The sequence below is a fragment of the Castor canadensis genome, chromosome 8 (assembly GCF_047511655.1).
Source record: "Castor canadensis chromosome 8, mCasCan1.hap1v2, whole genome shotgun sequence".
Lineage (NCBI taxonomy): Eukaryota > Metazoa > Chordata > Mammalia > Rodentia > Castoridae > Castor > Castor canadensis.
The window spans coordinates 157,145,642-157,169,242 of record NC_133393.1 but is presented as its reverse complement, the minus strand read 5'-3'; the positions used below and the strand labels follow the sequence as shown (position 1 = coordinate 157,169,242).

Here is a 23,601-nt window from a genome sequence, read left to right as displayed (position 1 = left end):
CCTCTGTCCTAGGTGGGCGCCAAGAATCTTCAGCAGACCCATCACGGGCTGCCTGGCTACACAGACCACTGGCCACCCACCAACCCACTCATCACCACCAAAGCAGACTAATTCCCTCCCTGCAGCACTGGTGGAAGGAACAAATGAGGTGACATTTGTAAAAGCAGGAAATAGATGTGGCTATTATTTCAGAGTAATTCCATGACCCTGGGCACAGAAGGAAGAAATAAAACATATTTAGGATGCAGCATATCCCTGAAGAAGCTAACTTGTGAACGGAGAAGGTGTAAGGGGCCATGAGATGAAACTAGCCAGTGCTGAAAGAAGCAAACACAGGATTTGAAATTTTGATGGACATTCTCTGAGACTTGAGGGAGCAGAGAGACACTCTGGATGGGTCACCTGTTCCATGCTGGTGGCCCTGGTAAAGAACTGATCAGACCTGGTATCTGAGCCTGCAGTGGCCAAGATGCAGAAGGACACATTGACCTGTGCAAACAAACTGGACACTCAGAATGACCCTCACCAGGAGCTGGTCCAGAGATGCCTCTGGTAAATGCAGCATTGGCAAAGGCCAGCTGGTCCTGGACAGTAGGGACTTGAGATCTGGGCATATTCCCGTGACCCTGTGTCCCATCTCCACTGCGGGTGCCATCTAAGGAGCCAAAGAGGAGCTGTGAGCAAGGGAGACAGAGCCATGGCTTGCGTGGGCGAGGTAGTCAGTACAAAAAGACAAGAAGGAGGCTGTGCTGGGGGAGCAAGTAGGGCTAGGACCTGAGACAGAGCCAGAAACCGGGACACAGAACACATGTTGGGGACAGGGTGGGTTGCTGTGCCAGCCATGCTGAGGTCCTGGCTTCTCTGCCCAGCAGCACAGACGCTCCTGCTGCTCCTGATCCTTCATCCATGTGAGAAGGCACATGTCCTTCTGCTCTGAGCCGCTCAAACTCTTAGCCACATGCCTTGCCCAGTCGCTCCACTTAAGGCCATACCTCCCACCCAATAGAACTCCTCTTGGAAAAGGCCCATCCAGGCCTCTAAGGGAGCAGGGACAGTGGCCCAGGAACCTGGTCTAGGTCTGGACTGGAGGCTGCTGGAGCCTCTGTCCCCACTGGCTGCCAAGTGACTCACTGAGCCCCTCAGTTGGGACTCTCCACAGCCACACAGACACTGCTCGGGGCACTGTGTCCACTGTTGGCTCAGACAAGTAGGAGGGGCCCACCCAAAGTCCACTGTGGGAGTGAAGTGCAGAGGCTGCTTTTTCCTGCTGAACTGAGCCCATGACCCTGGACCTGGGCCCAGGCCATCCAGCCTCAGTTTCAAGAGAAGCAGGCTTTCTAGGAGTGCAGCTTCTCAAGCTGATTGTCAGTTCAGGACCATCCCGCCCTGGGATGCTGGGCTTGTCCATGTCCATACTCTCCAGTCTGGCACAAGCCACTGAGGGCACCTCCTGGTGTAACAACACTGAGCTCCACTTATAAGCACCTGAATGGGTGCTGGAGTTTTCAATTGCACAGCTGTGTGGCCTCCTGCAGGTGCAGCTACCTGCCCACCTGGCAGAGTGATGCTCATTCTGTGAGGATATGGCTGAGGCTCATAAAAGCAGCTTGTCCTGGGTCACAGACTCAGCCCCAGCATCACACAGGGCTCTACACGAATTTCCAGAGGGGAGCTCACAAGAGGAACTAATGCCCAGAAAGCCCCCAAGGGGTAACGAAAGTGGAGAAGGAGTGCCAGGATTGTGGTCCAGATAGCAGGAGAAGCACATGAAGTGCCAGGCACACCCTGTCCAAAAAACCTCTCATTCTATCCGTGGGGAAACTGAGTCTCAAGAGTCAGCGCGACTCACCTCAGGCCACTCCTGGAAAACACCATTGGGTGGCTTCCAACCAGGTCTGGGTGACTCCATGTTGCCGCTTGTCCACAAGGCAGGCCCCCGATGGAGAGAATGGTGACTGGAGGCCTTGCTGTTGGACAGCTGAGCTGGCCATCACAGAGGCTCCAGCATGCCGGGAAGGAGCACGGTCTCTGCCTACTTTCACTGCCCCAGTTGACTCTGGGCAGGGGGTTGAGGTGAGGCTCTTACCGCGAATCCCCTCCTTCTCTGCCTGAGCTGGTGGCTTGGTGGTACAGCACTCCATGGTGGGGGAGGTTCACTTTCACTTATGCAGGGCAGGCTGCCAGCACCCCATGTTCCCACATCCAGCTGTGGGCATCGGCAGTTGTGAAGGGCTCTCCCCACCCAGGAGTCCCGGGAAAGAGGACAGCCATGGTGACTGCACTGGAGGGTAAGGACAGTGAGTCACAGTTATTGTCCTGGAGGAGGACCAGGTGACACAAGACAGGCCTGTGAATCCCATTCCCTAGTTAGGAGAGGCACATGGCTAGCCTCAGTCTGCATCTTGGAAGCAGGGCAGCCTCCCCGCCCGTGCTGGATCCCCAGATCCTCTCCGGCAGGTGAGGAGGGAGCATCTTGGGTGACATGTCCCCATCAGCTACACTACAAGGACATCCCTGCCCCCACTGGGGCCAGTCTCAAGGAGTGGGGCTGCTTATTACGCAGCCTAACCAAGCCTACCGTAACTGATTGGGAGTTGCTTTCCTCCTTGCACCCCGATACTTGACTGCCTCCTGCTGGTGGCTCCTCAGTATAGTGAGAGGAGAGCAGAGAGGACCCCACTCTGGTCTCACTGCACATCCTGATGGTGCTGTGACTGCAGAGCCCAGGGCAAGTCGCTAAGGTTTCCCTCCATGAGAGGGGCCAGAGGTTCCCCCAATCCAGGCTAGCTCTTCTTGGCCTGGGCACCAAGGTCTTACCTGAGAGGGGAAGGGGCCAGGTTGGGGGCTTCTATGGCAGCTATAGGGCTACCTCATGCTCCTCCTCACCCCAGGACAACCAAGCTCCTTGTGAGAGACTGCTGTTGCAGCCTCCATAGCTGCAAATACCAATGGAGTCTTGCTGAAGCAAAGCACAGACTGGCAGACTGCCATGGCCTAACTACCGGGCACAACTGTCCATAGTCAGTACTTAGAAGAGCTGGACAGGTCTTCTAAGACAAGTGTGACCCACAAACAGGTGACCTTAGGAAGGGACCTGGGCATTACAAATGTTCTCAACTCCAAAGACAGATCTCTGGAGACCTGCTTAGATTTCACTGGACAGGGCGTCCTTTTAGGCATGGCTCTCCTTTGGGATTGAAGCAGGGCCCTGCTTCTCTGAGTTGGGCGTGTGGGGTTGGCTCACAAGGATCAGAGGACAGGTGGATGCCCGTCTCAGTCCATCTTCCCACTGGTTGCCTAGATTTCTCCAACCCAGGGGGCTGAAGAGAAGTTGAAAGTGATTCCAAGGGACACCGGTGTATCTGAGCAGGAGACCATCTCTGCAGTATGACACTGCAGAGACCTCACAGGATCTGCTCGTGATGTCGTGTGGGGAAACTGGGTCTGTGGGCACTGTGCCTGGGGAGGAGGTCTGTGTCACTGGAACCACTCTGACCCAGGGCACCCTCACTGGCCTCCTGTCCCCATCAGCCACGCCGACTACTGCCCCTCTCCCATTATACCACGGCCAGGGAACAAAAGCCATGCTTAGCAAAGGATTTTTTCTTTATTTTCATAATTTAGCTGAATCAACACAAAATTGAATACCGTAAAACAAGGAAAAATATGCTGTAACATCTTAAATCTCCCGGTCTCTGCCCTCAAAGGTGTCTACACTTGCTTTCAGAAGAAACAGATGAGGGGAGGCAGAGGGGACACTGGCAGGTCAGAGGCGTGCGGGACCCTCCTGCCCTGCTCAGGAGCAGCCCGAGCCATTGGAGCCTGGGTGCCCACTGGGGGGCAGTGCCCTGTCCTGGCCCAGGTCCTCTGTGATGAAATGCCCACATCTCAGCCTCTTCCTTCTGTCCAGGATGCAAATACCTCTGAATGAGTGGTGACCGAAGGCAAATTAATTACTTGTGGATACTGGAATGGGTCTCACAGAAATGGATTTTCTTTCCTGTTTTAGTCTATGGTTGCAGGACGGCGTCTAGATACTGTAGTTATATATTTTTACTTTTTTTAGTAGCACAGAACTAGCATAACACTCATGTTAATTGGAGTCATAGGTAGTAGACTTCAGCAGAAACTCAGGAAAATGAAGGATGCTGGCATATAACCGCCAAATGCCCCTCTTCACTGGCCTCTGTACCCACTGTGCAGGGGACGTGGGAGGCCTCTGCCTCAGTCCCCGGGTGCCTCCACCCACCCCGCTTTCTTCACCTCCTGACGTGGAGACAGAGGACTTCTGAGAATGGGGGGAGGGGACCATCCATTCAGGAAGGGGGAATTGGATGCACACGGGCCTCAAGATCTATGGATGGCAAAGAGAGGGGGGCCAGGAGAGGGAAAAAAAAAACCCAGAGGAGGCATAACCAAAATATTGTACACGCAGTGTTTACCAATACATAGACCGAAAGGACGAAATGACCACCCGGCCCAAACCGAAGCAGAAAGAATCCCAGATTCCCAGCGTGACCAGGAGCCTGGACAGGACAGCCGTGCTGTAGTCCTCAGCCACCTCTCCCAGAGCCCTGCCCCCTGTGCCTGGCACCCTAGGTCCCACACAGCCACCCCAGAGTCTCCAGGGACACATGAGGCCTGGCTCCAGCGCTCCGGGTAGCCAGGGCTGCCCCATTAATTGTTAAATAGGATTTTCTACAAATATACAACATATAAAAACTGTTAAATATATAACTTTAGGCTTTGCAAAATACATTTAATGATCTCGTTCAAACAGTGTTACTTCAGCTTTCTTTAATCTGCTTTCTGGAGCTAAATGGTGTATCAGATGAGACAGTCACGGGGGACCCAACATGCTCTCTGCAAATACTGGATTATCCAACTATCAAAAATGGGGCTGTAGAAGAGGCATGTTTAACTGGTTAAAACAGAAAGTGAGTTTAGTATGATAAAGTCAGTCTAAGCACAGAGGAATAAAGGGTCTGTGTCCCGGGGGGCCCGCACTGTCCGGGCAGGGGCCGTTGGTGGCCACGCCTGGCCCGTCCCCGCAGGTGTGCCACGGTGTCCGTCCAGCCAGCGCCATCTCCTAGGGCGCGCCGCAGTGTTCGTGGGGCGGGAGCCTCCGCCGTGGACGCCCTTGCCGCTCTGCCCGGGCCGCCAGCATCTCTGCCCCGTGCCCTCCCCCGCCCCACAGGGAACCCGGGACTCTGACAGTAGGGGCGTCCGTGTTAAAATAGATTCTGCTCTTTGGTCTATTGAATATGTTGAACGTATAAGAAAATAAAAGCGATTCAGACAGTCTGGGGCCCAGGAAGGGGCAGCTTCTGCACTGACAGTCCCTGGACCGTGTGTCGGGACTCAGCTGGCTGGGCTGCAGCCTCCTCGTCCTGGTCCTTGTCCTCTTGCTCCAAGGATCAGCCTGCCAAAGAGCGGGCGTGGCCAGGCTCCACAGACCGTGTATTGCTGATGCCCGGTGCCGCCCCCCACCTGTATGTCCGAGTCCTGGCCTCCTGGGTTCAGCCGGACAGACTGGAGCTCAGAACGCCAGGGATAAGGCTGTCCTTGATGGGCCAAGGGGGGAACAGTGGGCGGATGGCAGAGAACAGGCGAAGTCCACGGAGGACGGAGGACCGTGGCTGAGGTGTGCACTTTCCAGGGAGCCAAGACCACTCCCAGGGGCCCGGTGGGGCTGTGTTTGTCAGGAGACCTGAGGGGCAGAGAGAAGAGAGCAGTTAGCCTCCTAGAGACCCACCCAGGGCCATGGAGGGCTGTCCACCCTGACAGTCCACTGAACACAGACACCAGGCAGGCAGAGCTTCTGGAAGAGGTAGACCAGGATGCCAGGCCCTGATGTTGCAAGACAAAGGGACACTTGGCTGACAGTGCCCTGCCCATGCTCCACTCTGCCTGTGTCTAGGGAGGGAGGCAGCCCTCTGTGCTGCACCTGCAGACCTTATCTGCCCCATGCTGGCTGGCGCTGGGTCTACCTCCTCCTGTTTCTCCAAGAGTGCCCTGCACAGCCCTGTGCACACAGCAAAGGCTCCATAATGGCACTGGAGGATGATGAGGCGCCAGCACCCTGGCTCTGAATCTGAGGTCTGCTGCCACTCTAGTAAGTCTGGGCTTGGGACACCCAAATTCCAGATCATGCAATATCCCAATGTGGCCAGACCCTCAGAATGGACACCGCTGGTATGAGCCACAAGGTCCCTGTGTGTTCTCTGCAGGCCACACAGTATAGGGGGCTGCAGAGGGACTACAGAGGCCATATGCCCACTGCACAGCTATGTCTGCAGAGCGCAGTCAGCTTGCTGGCTCGTCCTGTGGTTCAGTCAACCCAGGGGAACATATTTGGGTCACAAAGGGTACAAAAGTCATCTAGACAGGGTCCCAGGTTCTGGGGAGGAGGCTCTGGGGTCAAAATCACATCTTAAGTAAGAGCTCTTGGGTGTCCTTGAGGCCCTGGAGTCAAGGCCATGTGGACACCCGAGACGTCTGCCCATCAGGCATGCTTTCGCTGTGGTAAAGGCTGCATGTGGAACACACCCCAGGGCCCAAGTTGAGGAACACTGCTCTGTTCCTTGTCTTCACCTGGGGACACCGAGCATCTTAATGAAGGTGCTGGAGGTGCCAGATCGACCCTGAGTTCCAGATGAGGGCTGGTCCTCAGTGGGATGGGAACCCCCATCCCCCTTCTTCAGAACTGCCTGATTTCCTCAGGGCCAGCACAGCCTGCCTCAGATCCTAATCTTCACATTGTGTCCCTGGGAGCAGCCACTGTGGGGCTGGCCTGAGGAGAGGACCAGGCAGGGAAGGCAGAGGGAGGTTGCTACCCACCCTGACCAAACCCTAGGCTTGCCACAGGCCCCACATTGAACCCGCCAGTCTGCTCCTGCAGAACGTTTTGTCAGGGTGTGGGGGACAGCTGAACGCTTAAGATAGGCAGCAACTGAGACCAGACACATTCGTTATTCGGCAGCATCTGCTTGTAAGGAAAACATATTGGTTTAATTATCAAGCACTCACTCTGTGCCCTAAACCCATTCGGGGGCTGATCCCCATCACGTTCTGCAGCAACTGTTTCTGCACTTGCTAGCAAAGGACAGAGACTCCATCTGTGCAGCACCCCACCCCCACCCCACTCTTTGGCTCCCACCCTCCCCACTGTCACTCAACCACTCCCCAGCTCAAGCACTGCCCTTGGCTCCTGCATCCCTTCCACTGGTCCAGTCCCCAGCTTTGTGAGGCTGTCCCTTTTATGGGGAGGGGCTCTGCCCTAGGCTGGCCACACTCTATTCTGTGTGCCACTCTTCTCCCCCATCCAAAGTCCTGCCTCTTGTGGCCTGGCTGGCTGTGGTCCCTCCTTTCAGAAGCTCACTGGAGCTCTCCAGCTGGCCGCTAGCCCCTACCCTCTGCCACACTGTGCGTCCCTGCTCACCAGTGGGTGGGGTCATACCTGAGCCAGGCCCATGGGGACATGTGAGCCAAGGGCTTCTAGCCACCCCACCCGTCACTCCATGCCAGGCTCCTCCAGGTCTGTCACAAACAGTGAAGTGAGCACACACAGGTGGTCTAAGCACAGCAATTCAGTGTACAGTTGTGGGCAGAAGTCTGAGATCGGACGGGCAGGGCTGGCCAGCCTTGGGCTGGAGAGTGGGGGCTGCCCAGGGCCTTCTCATTGCTGGTGGCTACAGCTAAGCCCTATCCCCATCCCCCAATCTCAGCCTCCATACTCACATGGCTTCCTCGCTGCCTTTGCCCCTCATCTCCCAGAAGTCACTTGTCATTGGATTTAGGACCTACTGCATCTTCAGCTCTCGAACCTCTTTGTATCTTCAAAGACAGTAATTCCACATAAGGTGTGCCCACAGTTCTGGGTGGTCATCACCTTTGGGAGCCACCATTCAGCCATCACGCAGTCCCAATGTGCCCTTTCTTTCCTCATCCCTGGCCAGTTGTGTGGTCTCCTTTGTCCCCAGGTCAGTTGCCTGACCTCAGCTGCTAGCTCCTGACTTTGAGGAGTTTTGCAGACGCAATTGCATCTTATTGCAGAGTACATCCTTAGTGTTTCCCATGGTGGTTAGAAGTTGCACACCTGATGTGAGAAACAGGGCTGAGGTTTGGGTAGCTCGTCACTGTATTTCCTGTGCCCTGGCAGTAGCTGTTTGGGTCTTTGCTCCCTAAAAGCAGGCTGACGGCCACAAGGGCCCCAGCACCGTGGGTTTCCACCAATTGGCTGGCCCTTCCTCAGCCAGTGCCCTCCCCAGGACAGGGCATTTTGATTTAAGATCTTGAATTTCATGGGGCGAAGCAGCCTTTTCTGTAGCTCCTCTTCACTGTTGTGAGAAACAGAGAGAACCATCTTCCACGTGTGCCTCTGAGCTTTCTAAGTCGTTCCTGTTCTTTATTGGGGAGTCGGACTGAGTTTTGTCTTTCTTGCCAGTTGGGTTGAGGATGTGTCATATAGTTCCGTGTACATCTATGCGGGGTTGTCTGCAAGTGCCCCCCCGTAGTCATCGCAGACCTGTTTTCCAGCATGGTCTAGCTTTTGCTTTGCTTATGTCATGTTGGAAACAGGACCGTTTTCGTTTGCATCACCAGCTTTGCTGCCTCACCAAACATCTACGCTGGTGGTTCCTTACAGCAATAGTTTCTTCAACTCTTGATTCTAAATCCTTGTGGAATATCCTGTGACCACAGTAGCACCACCAGCTCCATCTCCCTGCCCTCAGGTGTGATGAGGGGACACTGTGGTTCCCAGGAAAGCATCCCCCTGAAGAGAGCCTGGGGACCTGGAGTGATGCCAGGACCTCCTGGGGGCAGGGAGAGACTGACATTGACTTGGCACAGTGACACTTAGCTCTCCTGATTTGCAGAAATCCAGCTTATTTCTTTGTCCATCCAAGTTGGACACAGAGTGCCCCAGGCTTCACCAGCTACCAAGTGTTGCCCCTTAGGGTAGCATTCCAGGGACAGAGGGGGCATTTCTGATACCACCATGTGAAGGCAAGTTTGGCGTGTGATTACAGTGTCTTTCACCCTTAGCATCTTGAAGGGGCTACTAGAATGGTTCAGGAAGGATAGGGCTCCATGTGACATGCAAATCCAAAGGCCCTCATTCAAACACTGAGCATTTCAGAATGGCTACAGTAGAGCTGAATCCCAAGCATGGGCCTTTAGAACAGGGGCCCAGTGCAGCTGCACAGGTTGAACTCCCGTGTACCTGTCCAGTCCCCTTTGAAGCTACCATAAGGTGGGATGCTGGACAAGTACCCAGGAGAGCAAATAGGTTTGCACTGCTGCCATGTTAACAAGGGCACCAAATCCCTTCCTGGGATCTGTGATTGATTTCCAAAGTCAGTCCTGGATGCAAGAGGGCAGCCTAGGTGGCCATGAACCAAAGATTTACTGGTGACCCTGCTTCTACAGTTCCAAGTGTCTGTGCCTCCATGTGTCGCTCACTGTCACGGTCACCACCCCTGGCAGTTTACAATCTGTGTGTCATGGGCCTGTCCATTTAGCTGACTTCAGCGGACCAACTAGTGTCAGTTTCTAACCAGACATGCCCAGGGCTGGTTACCTACCTCACCCCACCAGGACCCCAAATCCTCATCCACATCGGGGCTCACCCCTTACCCATTCATCCCAGCCTCATACCTCTGTCCCCACCTGAGCATCTGGCTCTTTTCGCTCCTGGTGTCCAGGGGAGGGATAGTAACCAGGTACATGGGTGGAGGGGGCGCTGTTTTCTCGCTCCTTCCCTTGTTAGATCAAGCTTTCTCTCTCACTCCTGATTATTACTGAACCTAACTGGGCTTAACTGGAGATTCAGAAAAGACATAGGATAGACAGACAGACAGAAAGTGGGGTCAGGTGTGTTGGGCACTCGGGTGGAGATGCCCAACCCTCATTGCTTCTTTTCTCTATCTTTATTCTTTAAGGTCTTACTCCCTGCAGCTCTTTAAAGCCTTGCTTCTAAAGTCTTCCTTAAAACCTCTTTCCTTAGGCTTGTACTGTCCCTTGTTTTCTCTTAGCTTATCTTTAGCCTAATCGCTCTTGAAGTCTTTTGCCCCCAGGCTTGCAGCTTTTCTTTAGTATTCTCTCTTTAGCTTTCCTAAAGCCTCGGTGCTCAGACTTGCAAAGTCTCCTCCTCTATCTTGCACTGTCCCATGTTCTCTTTGGCTTTTCTTTAGCTTCCAAAGCCTATGTTAAAGTTCTTTCTTTGGCTTTGCTTTCCTAAGGCCTGTGTTAAAGTTCTCGGTGCAGACTTTCTATCAACCCCTCTTTAGCCATTCTTTTCCCTTCAATAATTCTTTTCCCTTCCAAAAGCTTCCCACACCAAAAAGCCAAAGCCCAAAACACCTCCAGAGCAAAATTCCAAAGTAAAAGCAAAACCCCCCCTTCCTCCTTCAGGGCCTTTTATAAACAGCGGCAGACAGGGTGGAGCAGAGGCTCTCAGGAGGGGCGTGACACTGTAACAGGAGAAACCTGCATTCCGCTGCTCTGAACACAAACTTAGGACACGCAGCTGTTCTGCTTTTTCTGTGTGTGGCCAGGGCTGTGCCTATCTCGGCCTACAGATGAAAGCAATTAAGCTGCATCTCGCCTTGCTTACATCAAGTTCTCATAGGCTTTTCATTATCTGCTCTCCACACACGGGCAGTGGCCACAGGTCCCAGCCATGTTGCTGTCTGCCAAGCAGAGAGTTGGATAAGCTTGCTGCAAGATACAGCTTCTCAGGTTGGGGCATGAGCAAATGTCCCACCCAGACTGGACAGAGGAACTTGCCTTTGAGCCCAAGATGTGTGGGATTGAGCACAGGGCAATGTAGTGTCCTTCTATCTGGACTGTGGCAGGAAGGACTGAGAGTCAAGATGGGGGGAGGCCACAGCTGGCCGGCCAGGGCTGGGCTCACACAGACTGACAGGCCTGGACTCCACACCACCCAGATCCTCCTGAACCCCAGGCAGTGGATGAGGACCCTGATGTCCAGAGACTATGCTAGGAGAGGACAAGGTGGGAAGAGGCCAAGGAAGAGAGGCGGTCCACAGCAAAGTGGGTTCACAGACATTGTTTATCACTCCTAGAAAGCTCTACCATTGTCACCTGCTGATTGTCCAATGGCGGTGGCCATCCACTGGTCCCCTGGCCCTTCCCATGAGGAAGCAGCCCAGGTGGTCAGACCTATGACTCCTCAGGACAGCAAGGCCTGGCAGGGAAGCAAGATGAGGGCATTTGGGCAGAAATCAGCAGTTTGCTGGGCCCAGGAGAAGTAGTTTCAGATTGGGGCCTGTGACTGAAGCACACTGGGGTGGAGGTCCCATGGCTGTGAAGATTCCTGGCCCTGTGGCGTCCAGAGCCTGGCCTGGAGATGTCACAGCTCAAGGAAGTCAGGGGTGAGTCTTCAACCCCGCTGAGCCGTGGTGTGGTGCCCCATCAGAACACAGGCCTTATCTCCACGATGTTCCTGGCTCATCTCGTTCCCTTGACAACAGTCACTTCTGTCACATTAGAGCATCCCGAGGACAGCCAGCCAGACCCCAAGGCTCACCTAGAGGACCTCCTGGTTCCACCTGGTGGGCTGCTCCCCCACCCTGGGTTCCACACAGCTGACCTCAGGCCTCCACAAATAGGATATTCCCACATTCTTATGGCAGAGTAGGGCCAGCCACTAGGCTTGATGGCACCTTGCTTCTCATCTGCCCCACGCTCAGGACAGCTTGCGAATGCTAAGATAAAGTTCTGACTACCGTGGCTGCCCAACCCGGACCTGTACACCCCTCAGTTCACTGGTGCAGCTGGGGCCCAGGACAGACCCCCTATCTGCAGGTGCCCAAGGGTCCTGCCTACCATGGCCTCTCTCCCTGGCCTAGGCTTCCTGTCATTATGTCTCTGCCTGCCTGGCCCCAAGAGGGTTCTGGGCCTCAGGACTTGGCTCTTGAGGTGAGCTTGGTCAGGACACTATCCTGGGACCCCATCACGGTTGAGGGTCCCAAGCTCACCCTGATATGGGCACTTCTGAGCATCTGCTCCTGCAGGTCTGACCCATCTCTCAATCAGCGGTGGTGGAAGATGTTTCTATAGACATGAGATTCCCAAGCCTGTGGGTTCCCTCAGGGCAGAGGGGTCATCTCCATGTCCAGTGTGGCAGCTATGCGTGCCAAGCTCTGCTGTGTGCTGGCCACTGCTCTGGGAACGATGCTCATCTGCTCAGTGGTGGTGGCATTGCCACCCAGTACTTGATCAGGAACTGAAGCTTGGGGTCAGCAGCCTGTACAAGGTGAGATGAGCCCCACAACTCAGCCTTTGCAATGAAGGAGTATTGCTCCAGCTCTTTCGGGATTCCTCGTGCTCTGTGGCCAGGCCCAGGCTACTCTCTCAGCTCTCAGAGATGGAAACCTGGGTTTCAAGTTCTGTGGGACTTCTTGCTTTGCCCTGACCTGGGAAGGGTGCTGGCCCTAAGCCCCCATCTGCTGAGACCATGAGTGTTTAATTATCTCCAGTCCGAGGCAATGGGACTGCATCCAGTACATCTGTGGACTACCTGGCTCGGCCACCAGCACTGGTCAGCATGGCCCCGAGGGTAAAGTCACCCATCACTCAGGACTACTGACCCACAGCGGCTCACTCACTCACACCACGTCGCAAAAGCAGTTTGGCTGACACATGCCTTCCTGTTGTGAGCAACAGATCACAATGTGCCGTATCCAGGTGGATGTGACTGACCTTAAAGTGTGCGGCTCAGGCACTTCCCTGACCTGACAGTGTCCACGGGGTCGTTTTACTTGCTCTTGCTCTCTGAGGTGGACAACAGGATCTGACTTGCACTTAGACACTAGTAAAATCTGTGTAAGTACAATCTTCCCATCCACACGCAAGAAGTTCTATTCTCCTCGTTACAATGCGCACTTGACATGGAGGTCAGGACAAGTCTGCTGTAGAACAGGCTATGCTGAGCTGAAAGCCTCATATGGAAGGTTCCAGCAAACAGCAAGAGATGAAAATGGAGTCAGTGCAAAGACCCCACACCCTCCTCAACAGAGTGTGGGGTGAGGGACAATGCTCTCAGGGAGAAGCAAGAACCTCCCTGCAGCAGCCCATCGTGTCTGTAATCTCATTTCTTCTCTGGGACTCTCCCCAGGAGGGATACAACCAGTTTACAACATGGAGCTCAGCCTCCTCCCCAACCCAGGTTCACAGAACACAGACTGGCTGTACTTTTAACCTCTCAATAAAATCTTAAAGACATGGGCTGAGCCCTGCTTGTTCCAGCCATCCTGACAAATGTCCTGAAGTGTTCAAGTCTGCATCCTTAGGGGCCAGCCTGGCCAGGCCAGTCTGTTCTGGTGTCTCAGAAGCAAAACAATGTCAGGGCAGGGCTGAGAAGTCAGGGATGCAGGGCTGAGAGGCAGTCCTGTGTGCGCAGGGGGTCCGCTCCCCACCCTGTTTCCTGCTGGCTTATTAGGATCCTTGACATTAAGTCCCTGGAAGACCAGGTCCCAAGGGCCAGGACCTTGCCTGCCTGCCCCTCTGCAGGCTTTCCCAGTCTGCTGGGGATGCACAATGAGGTCCCTCCTGCTCTGTTCTTGAACAAGCTGGGCTACCCTGCCACCCAGGTGGGGCCAAAGCTAGCCCCTTCTTCCCAAGGCAGAAGTAGGCCTAACGCTGTTCCACTGATTACTCTCCGCACATCTGGTTACTACCTGGATTTCTCTTCTCTGTGCCTCAGTTTCTTCCCCCAGATCTAAACACATCCACACTTCATGAGCTTGATGGGATCTGATATGCCGGCACCAGGCAAGCAGCTCCTGGGTTGGGAAGGACAGCTCCTGAGGTCTGGGTTCTCCACCCCACTGGGTGCTTTGGGGTCTTCACATTGGATACTCTGTGGCTCTCTGCTGAGAGTTTAAGGCCTATGCCCTGCCTGATGTTCTAGGGTCTCTCCATCCCCACTGCTCCTCTAGGCAGGTGGTGAGGACCCAGCCTTCCAGCCAAGCTGGGCTCCACCCACCTCGTGTAAGCATGTCCACCGTCCCCATCCTGTAGCAGTTGGAGTAAGGCCACTGTCTCCAGGGTCCAGGTGTCAGTTCCTGAGGGATCACCAGGCAGAGGGTCCTGGGCTCCTTGACCAGCGTAACAGCTCCTAAAAGGTCTAGCTGGGCCATGTGGACACCCTGGAGCCATTAGGCTGCAGCCAGGCATCTGCAGCCAGATGAGCTCCAGTTGTCCTCACACAGGGCAGAAAGGCAATGCTAAGAAATGGCTAAGAGTAAGATTCAAAGGAGCTTCCAGGCCCCCACCAGCCTGGAGGAGAAAGTGTAGGACAGCCTAGCCTGGCTGGGGGCTGGCCCAGGGACATGAAGGCCAGTCCTGAGTGGATCCCGCCTATCTCCCAGTGAGAGTTGTCCTGATCGTCCCTTGTGACCTCTTCTGTGAGGACATGGGACTGCTGCCTGTCCCACATTGTCTACTGGAGGCTGCATCCTGCTCAGAGAAGTGACCTGTGGCTGCCACTCTCTGTCCCTGGGACTTTTATGGGGAGCAGCTCGCCCATAAAAGTTCATGTAACCTGCTCCTTCTTGGTGAGGGTGCAGCTGTCCACGTGGTGCTTCCCTGGTGGCAAGAGGTGCTTCAGATGTCGTGCTCTGGCTTCTGGGTTCAGGGACAATCAAGTGAAACACTGTGTGGTCATGGGGCTGCACCAGCATCTACCAGGCTCATGCCAAATGTTCCCACAGACCATTACGGGTGGAAGCGGCTCTGTTCCAAAGTAGCAAGCATTTGCTGATACTGAAAATGGGGAAAATTCTAGGGCCTCAGGTCATTCCTGCAGATGTCAAGACGCAGGTCGAGCTGTGGGAAAATGCGATGCACACACTTTGATGGCTGTTCTCAAGCAGGCAAATTTCCAGACAGGCCAGCTGCAAAGCAGAAGGATGTTTTCCTGTGCAAAGCGCCAGGGTCACAAGCCAGACCTGAAGTCCCTGCAGACTGACCCAGGGTGGCTGGGTACCCTCACTGACTCACGGTCCCAGGAAAACAACAGAACCATTCCATCCCTCCCTGGGCCACAGGGGAATGGAGCAGAAGGTGTAGGGGAGGGGCTTGTAAACACCCAGGAGCCGCAGATCTGTGCCCTTGGAGCAGCAAGGTGTGTATGACACCTCTTTAATACGCTGGGCTCTGTTTGCAGAGGGACTTTTGTGTAGGCACCCCCCCAAAGATATTTCCCCAAGGTCCAGCAGCAGAGAAAACCAAGCTACAGGAAGGTGCCAGGGACAGGTGCCCAGGGTGCTCACAGCATCTGCTCCTCCTATGGTCTTCCAGAAACCTCTCCTCCAGAGGGGATGCTGTCCACACTTGGGCTTCACTCTGAGCAAGTGGAGAATGGACGTAAGCAGTGGCCCCCAACCCAGACACCAAAGAGCCAGCACGTGCTCTTTACTCCTGACCCTACCTGAGAAACATCAGGGACCAGGGACCGAGAGCCATCCCAGGCTCCTTTCTAACGGCCAAGGACCTGAGCTCTGGAAACTAACCCAGACCTGAGGCCATAGCACTAAGCAGGCATGGCCCCTGATTCTGCCTCCGAGACAGAACAGCACTGGGTCTGCACCCCCCCAACCTGGCTGGCAAATGCCAGCCCTGATAAATAAAACTACTCAGAAAATTAGCAAGTAAAATCTCCCTGAAACTAATTAAAACAGGGTGCAATCACTCAAGGGAGACAAGGCACACAGGGACACAGCCATGTTTAGCAGCTGTAGAGGCTCCAAGGAAGGCCTTGGCATGGCTGACGGATCTGCCCCGTGGAATCATTCATCCATCCATTTATTGATCTTCATAAACAAAGCTCCCTGCTAAGGAGGGTGCCATGAGGAGCCTAGGCAGATTCTTGCCTTTGGGCAGAGATGCTCTGTGCTCACATGGCTGGAGGCAGATCAGGTATTACAGCAGCTGGTTCCCTGGTTGGGAACAAGCTCCCTGCAGGCGGTCACGGCTCTGTGGCTGCACTGGAGTTAGGGGCTGACCTGAAGGCTGTCCCCTACTGTGGAGTTCCAGCAGGTGTAGACTGTTAGTCCCCTGTTGAGATGTAATGGAGTTCAGATGAGGCCACACTAGATTATGGTGGGCCCTGAGCCAATCACAAGGGGAGAGAAGTCTGAGCACAGAGATCCAGAGAGGACATTCAGAAACAAGCCACATGAAGATGGAGGCAGAGACCGGAGCCATGTGACCTGAAGCCAAGGACTACCTAGGGCTACCAGAAGCCAGAGAAGCTGGAAGGACCCACCCCTGAAGCCTCCAGAGGAAGAGAGGTCCTGCTACACCCTGATCTCAGAGTTCTCAACCAGAACTGCCAGAGTTCCTGTGCTTGAACCACACAGCCTCTGTGCTATTTAGCTATGACAGCCCCAGGAGGCTTCCCCAATGGGCCTGGAACTTGGGTACTACAGGAACCCTGTGTCTGGAACCAGGGGATGGATTTGGGGTATCCCAGTTCAGCCTCCACCCCTTCTCTCTGCCCCCCTCTGCCTCTGGGGCTTTTTCCTGCTCTGGGTCCAAGGGCTGTGCATGGTTGATGGCATAACAAGGCAGCAAGAGCCCCACACACAGTTCCACCAACTCCTGTCACCAGCTCCAGAAAAGGGGTGGGTCACCTGGAGGAGGCACAGGGTCTTCCTGTCCCTGGTGGGTCCCTGTGGTTTCTGCACCTAAGCACACAGCAGGCGACTGGCCAGTATATGGGGGAGCCTAAACCTTCCACGTCCCTCCTCCCTGCTGAATGCCAGCACACAGGGTCTCGCCCCAACCTGCCACACCATCCTAGCCACCTCTTGGCCTTCTGTTTAACAGTCACTGTTCTGCCAAGATAAACCTAGCCATCCCCTCTTCAGGCCGAGGAGGTGGAGGGTCTGGGCGAACCTCTCACGGGCCCAGTGACGAGCAAGCAGAGGATGAGAGACCACACACCAGCACAGAGGACGTGCACAAAGGGATTTCACAGAATCAGCACATTTTGGCTAATCAGAACCCCCGCTGAGCCGACTCCTGCTGGTAAGGAGGCAGAGGCAGGTCTGCAATGCCAGAGCTCCTGCTGACCAGAGCTGGCCAAGGGCTTTTACCATGGCCACAGAGCTCAGAGTAACTGACCCTCCGAGGGGGAATGAAGGAGGCCACTTGTGTCAGGTATGTGCAACCACAGGCACACGTAAGAGGGAGACAATGACTGGAGGAGGACGTGAGAAAAATGATACGTCTAGGGAGACAGACTGAGCACCATGCACCCCTCCTCAGACCTGCCTTAAGGTGCGTGTGACTGTCAGTCATTGTGAACCTAAGTAAGGAGCTCAAGATACAGACCACCTCTGCATCCCAATGAGTTGCTACAAATGCCTAGCCCTGTCCAGCGCTGTAACACCTGTCACTCAGCTGCTCTGAAGGACACTACCTGGATGCACTTGTTTCTCAGGCAGAAGGCAGCAAAGTGCCCTAACCTGGGCTTGAGGCATGAGGCCAGGGAAGGACTGGACAGCTCTTCTATGCCACGAGGCAAAGGGTTAAGAAATGAGATGGGGTTTGGGGTGTCACAGCCTTGGGGGCACTCATTCCCTCTTAGCTGGAGTCTGGAGTCTCATTGTTTCAAGCAAGTTGACAAGCTGTAAGAATCTGTTCATGGGTTAAATGTTCTAACTTCCTTTTTGAAAATAACCTGGACTTGTCTTAAATTGAGTATGGGACAGTTATATTTTTGTCTGCACAATGACAATGGCTTATTTCTTTCTTTGGCTCATGGCTATCTTTCCTGGGATCTGTTCTCAAGGAGAAGTTCCCAGAAACCTCAGGAGCTGGGCCCCAGCATGGGGGAGCTCTCAGCAGTGCTGGACAGTCGTGGATCACAATCTGCTATTTTTATCGAGGCAAGACTTTTCTAAATTGTGTTTTTCCTTTTGGGGGCAGAGAACAAAGCAGTACAGCCGTAGTTTGAGGACTAATACTAGGGTCCTTGTCCAATCCTAATTAATACAAGGGGTGGCTTGATTTACAAATTGTTGGTAGAGCAGACATGACAGTGATTTGCCATCAAGGTACATGTGTGGGCATGCGGTATGCCTACACTCCTGTGTGTATGGGTGGGTCTTCCAGCAGTCATCCTCATCCTGCTGGAGGTCTTGTGGGCCCACAGCTGCTCACTTTGTGGAAGGTGCAGGGCCAAGCAGCTCCCCTTCACATCCAGTGGCCTTGGGCCTCTCTCACTGTGCCCCACATCCCAGATGACCTTGCCTACACTTGCTGGTTTACTACCAGAAGCCTCCTCCTGTACCAGCTGTTGGGAACCAACTATGGACTCAGCCTGCACCCCATATGGGCATCTTCGCCCTGGCCAAGCACTCTCTTGGCCCAGTAGCTTCTAGCACCTTCCATGCCTCTGCCATGGGCCTATCCTTGCTTCTCCCTCCTGTTTATGTAGCAGTGGGCCTGCAGCCCCTGTCCTCTGTCTTGGAGTCCAGGCAGGACCTCACCTGAGTAGAGGCCACATCACTCCTGTCTCTCCCTGCCAGTGTGTCCACCTGCTGCTGTGCCAACTCCTGACCAGACGTGTGTGATAATGATCGCTGAGTTTGTGAGTTTGGTATACAGCAGTAGAAAACAAATACACACAGCAAAAGCTGGGCTTTTGTACATCTCAAATGTTTAAGGTGTGGAATCACTGCACCACTGCTGACTTCAGCAACCTTTCTCACCTAACAAACACATCGTGTGGAAAGTCGTGGATGAGGCTGGTGGTGTAACACACCTCCCCACAGCGCCCTTCTCACAGATTCACAGCAGAGGGTCCTTGGAGGGACAGAGCTGGGGGTTGTGGGTACCGCCCCCATTCCCGGAAGGCTGACCCCTGCATCTTCCTCCAGGGAAAGGGCCCTGGGGAGGCCACGTGCAGGTGTGGGATGGTGAGGCAGGGTTCTGGCTCCTCCAGGCCTTGTCCCTTTCACACCTAGCTCAGGGAACCCTTGCTTTGACTTCAGCCTGCAGCCCCCCGTGTGGCCACAGGAGAAGGAGGGAGGATGGAGAAGCCATCCTCCCTGGTCCACTGCTGCCCCTGCTGCAGACAGCATGGCACACAGGCTCCCCACTGCCTGGGTAAGGTGGCTTTATATCCTTGGACCAGGCTCAACCTTCAACCTCGCTGAGTCTTCTCTGCTCTAGGAATAGCCTGGGAGCTGGACAGCTTTTCAAAGGAGCCCTGACAAGTGAAGGGCACAGCTTTGTAGCCCCAGGTTTCCTCCCCTTTGTCCTCAGCCCTGACACAGCTGTGAAGTTCCTGTCATTTGCCCACACTCATCCTGTGAAGCATGGGGCCTCCTCCATCAGCTCTGGGAACTGGACCTGGGCAGAATCACAGAGGACAACCATGGACACTCACACATCCCTAAGTTCAAGGGGACCTGAGAATGGAGCCAGAGTCACAGGGGCCTACTATGGTGTCTCAGGGCCTGCCGTAGTCAGGTGCTGGCTAAGCTTTGGGGTCAACGTGCTCTGAAGTTCCACATCACCCTGGACACCTTCCCAGACCTTTCTCATGTCCTATGTCCTTGTGTCACTCTCAGAACACAGCCACTTGGGGGTGGAGCAGTCATCTCTCCATGTGGCCAGGAACTGCATCGTAAGTAGGACACAGGGAGGCAGAGGGGTGCACTGGTCCTGCCAGGCAGGACATTTGTGGTTGCTGTCAATCAGAGAAGGGTCCAACCTGGCAGGATCCTGGCCACACCTTTCTGGCTATCTGTCACAGCTTTACTGAGCTATAACTCATATATCATAAGAATCACTGGCTTAAAATGTCAACACAATGGTTTTAAGCATATTTTATTTACAGGGCTGCCCCACCATTGCCATAGTCAATACTAGCACATCTTTGTTCTGCAAAGGAACCACCATGCCTGTCGGCAGTCACCTGCCTCCCCTGTCAGCACTCGGTAACCCCAGGGTGCTCTATATCCCTCAGGGTTTGCTTATTCTGAGCATCTCACGAAGAAGAACCACACAGTACATCTTTCAAGGCTCACCCGTGCAAGTGTTGGTGCCTTATTCCTCTTCATGGCTTAGTAATACACCACTGCAGGGCAGGATGGCAGTCACTGTGCCCATGTGTCTCTGGATGAACATCTGGACCATTTCCACTCCCTGGCTATGAACAGCAAGAAAGATTTTGTGTGGACGTGTTTGACTCCTCTTGGGGAGTTTACTAAGGATGTCACATGGCAGTTACTTTATGTTCATCTGTTCAGCCAACAGCCAAAGTGCTTTCCAAAGTGGCGGAGCACGCATTTCTGATTCTCTTGATGCATACTACCTGATCACCTTCCAGAAAGAATGGCAAATTTGTGTTCACATTAGCATGCCCCAGGAGGCCTCCAAGGGGAGTTAGATGAAAACAATGCAAGTCACAAAGGAACACCAATGAGTGGCACCTCATTTGTGTTTTGGCAGGTTGTTCTCGGAGGTGACTCTTCACACTTTTCTCATCCATCCCGCTTGTATTTTAGGAATTCTCTTTGTTCCCACACTTCACCTGTCTTCCTTGTGCACCACTCTTCCTTCACGAGGTATGAGACGCTGCCTGCTAACTTCGTTCCAACTTAGGAAGGTTCTACTTTCAACTTTAGGATGGTGGAAAAAAGCAATACACACTGGAATGCATATTGTGAAAACTGAAGTCTGTCTTCTTCCTTTTTAGGTGCTGGGGATGGAAGCTAGAGCCTTGTACATGCTAGGAAGGTGCTCTACCACTGAGCTACATCTCAAGCCCCTAAGTTTTGATCTTTACCCAGGCTAGGGACGGTGGTGTGCTGTGCTGCCCAGCTGGGGTGCCCAACAGGTCAGGCAGGCTCAGCACACAGCACAGTCCCACCCGTGACATTTTCACTGTTCTCAGAGAGCAGCGCTGGCCCATGGTGTCAGAGGAGCATCTGCAGCTGTCACTGACGTCTCAGGCTTGCAGCATCTTCGTCTGTCTACACTTGGCTAATTTTCACCTCTGCTTTCTGTTGGCCATCTCAGATTCCATCCATCATGCCGTAGCCCATCCTGTAATCCCTAGGGAATTTAATTTGGAACACAGTGCTAGGTAAGGATCCAATTTGAATTTTCTTCTGAATACGAAGCCTATTTTTCTGCACCTACACCCCACGTTCGATTCTTATAAACACAATTATGAGCATACTTCAAGGCCTCCTAGTCTATTCCATGGCTTCTAAACAACAGTAACAAGCACTTGCCTGGTTTTAATCATATGCCTGAGGCTTTTCCAATGCTGTGCTCATGAGGACACATGGCAGAATCAGGACTCAGGTCCAGCTAGGCCCCAAAGCCCAGGGCTGAGCAGCTCCCAGGCACCCAGCACCTCTCTGGCCCCCACCCCTGCTCAAGCCACCCCTGCTTGTGCACCACTCTTCCTTCACGAGGTATGAGACACTGCCTGCTAACTTTGTTCCAACTTAGGAAGGTTCTACTTTCAACTTTATGACGGTGGAAAAAAGCAATACACAATGGAATGCATATTCTGAAAACTGAAGTCTATCTTTTTCCTTTTTAGGTGCTGGGGATGGAAGCTAGAGCTTCCTGTGTCTGCAGCACAGGACAAGGAACCAGAGCCAGACTTCTGTTAGCGTCCTCTCACATACCAATGGCACTCTTGAAATAAAATGTAAAAACATTTGCAAAGTTCCAAAATTTCATTGGAAATTTGATGGACAATTTGGAAGATCTACAAATTAATTTTTGGAGGAGTAGAAACCTCTTGGCATTTAGCCACTTACCTTACCAGTGTGACATGTGACATGGCACCTTTTTGTCTGTTTGCTCAAGTCTCTCTGAGTTCCTCATGGTGAGGCTCTGTATTTATTTAAATAGGTGCCAACCATTTTTTACTAAGGTCAGTTCAGGTCATCTTTTGTTTTCTGCTATTATTAACAGCGTTCTCCCTCATCTCTGACTTTTATTTCATTCATTTATTTCAATTAAACCCGTGGTTTCCGGCCCTGTGTGAGATGCAATAAGAAGCTATTGCTTTGCCTCCAGCAGTTTCTGCACATCCTCGTGGGTAAGTTTCCTCCCACAGGCCGCCTGCAGACCCACCAGCCCTCGTGTCCTCACCCACCTGAAGGAGAGGCTGCTCACTCCAGTGGCTGACAGATAGGCCTGAATGGGCTGCAGACAGAGGCTAGTGGGAAATCCAGCTCTTGGGGCCATCGGTCCCACTGTGCAGCATCCCCATCCTACCACCACAGTGCCTGTGGTGCAAGTGACAGGTGAGTGTACAGACACAGGTTCATTTAAAACAAGGGTGGCTGGATTTGGCCCACAGGCTGCTGCCTGCCCGACTCTGGTCTAGATCACAGGGTGCTTGCACCTGCAAAACTCTTAACATTGGATAAAGGGGGCAACCTTCTATATTCACGACTGGTCAATTTAACAAAGGCTTTGATTTGCGTTCGAGGTGCTTCAGCTGATACTGCACTCACACGTCTTGCCTGTAAGTAATGATGACTGCACGTCCTCATATCAGATATTCATGGGACTGCATTTTTGGAACACCCCGAACATGGCCGGTAGCAGTGGTGACCATAGGTCCGTGGATGGGGCTGGGCCCAGCCTTCAGGACAACAATGGCTTTGGTTTCAAGTGGACACTGAGCAGAGCCTGTCTTGTACTCAAGGTTAGGCTGCGGCCTGCAGCTACTGGTACTGTTGATCATTTGATTTTTACTTCTTTGCTCATTTGGTTTATTTTTTAATGAACGAATATTGTGTCTGCCTGGTGCCTTTTTGGACATCTGTTGAGTCAGAAGATATTGTTTTTTGGCTTCCTGATTACGCAACCTTAAAATGGATTTTTCTTTCTCGTATAAACTCTCCTAGGTGGGAGATGGCCTTCCATGACTTGTTTTTAAGAACTGGGGAATTCATACTGCTATTATCCATGAGGCTGTAGATGGTGTATGTCCCATTGACACTGCCACCACAAAGTCACTGCAGGGGGCAAGGTCCCCAGATGTATCTGCAGATCCTAGGACCAAGCTGGGTGCACAGGCCCCCAGGTGCCTGATGGGTGAGTCCATCGCCCAGCAGTGTCCGGCCCACACCAGGCTCAAAATCTTTGTGGAAGGAGGTGACTTTGTTGGTGTTCTTCTGCCTTCAAGGACACTTCTGACATTAGGGTTTCACTAGCTCTTAAAGTGAACTGGACAATTCTCCATAATTTTCTATGTTTGGGGAAAAGATATTTATACATTAAATATTTTAAAGAATGTGTCTATCAACTTATCTCAGCCTGGAAGTTCTGCTGGAGCATATTAACATTTCTGTATTCCCAGTTATTTTTGGTAATTTACCCTTTAGAAAAATCATGTATTTAATCTGCTCACAAATGCACTGACTGGATATACACTTGTGAGTAATCTAAGATCTGTATACGCTATGGGTTTCTTTTCTCCTTTCAGTTTTATTTTCTGACCTTAAAAATTACATTAAACAGAGGTTTAAGGCCCACATTTGTAGAGGATAATCAAAGATATAATGAGCAATTCCATGGGCT

The 23,601-nt window shown here is 53.1% G+C and overlaps 1 protein-coding gene across 3 annotated transcripts in view; it reads right to left on the bottom strand.

The window, feature by feature from the left end:
- Positions 1 to 7,175: 7,175 nt before the first annotated feature.
- Tafa5 (TAFA chemokine like family member 5) overlaps positions 7,176 to 23,601 on the bottom strand; it is a 218,502-nt gene continuing 202,076 nt past the window's right edge. For all 3 annotated transcript variants that reach the window (XM_074084727.1, XM_074084728.1, XM_074084726.1), the window contains one exon: positions 7,176 to 21,102. In XM_074084727.1, the coding sequence (XP_073940828.1) occupies positions 21,031 to 21,102 (72 nt within the window). In that variant the 3' untranslated portion in view covers positions 7,176 to 21,030. The remainder of the gene's footprint in view (positions 21,103 to 23,601) is intronic.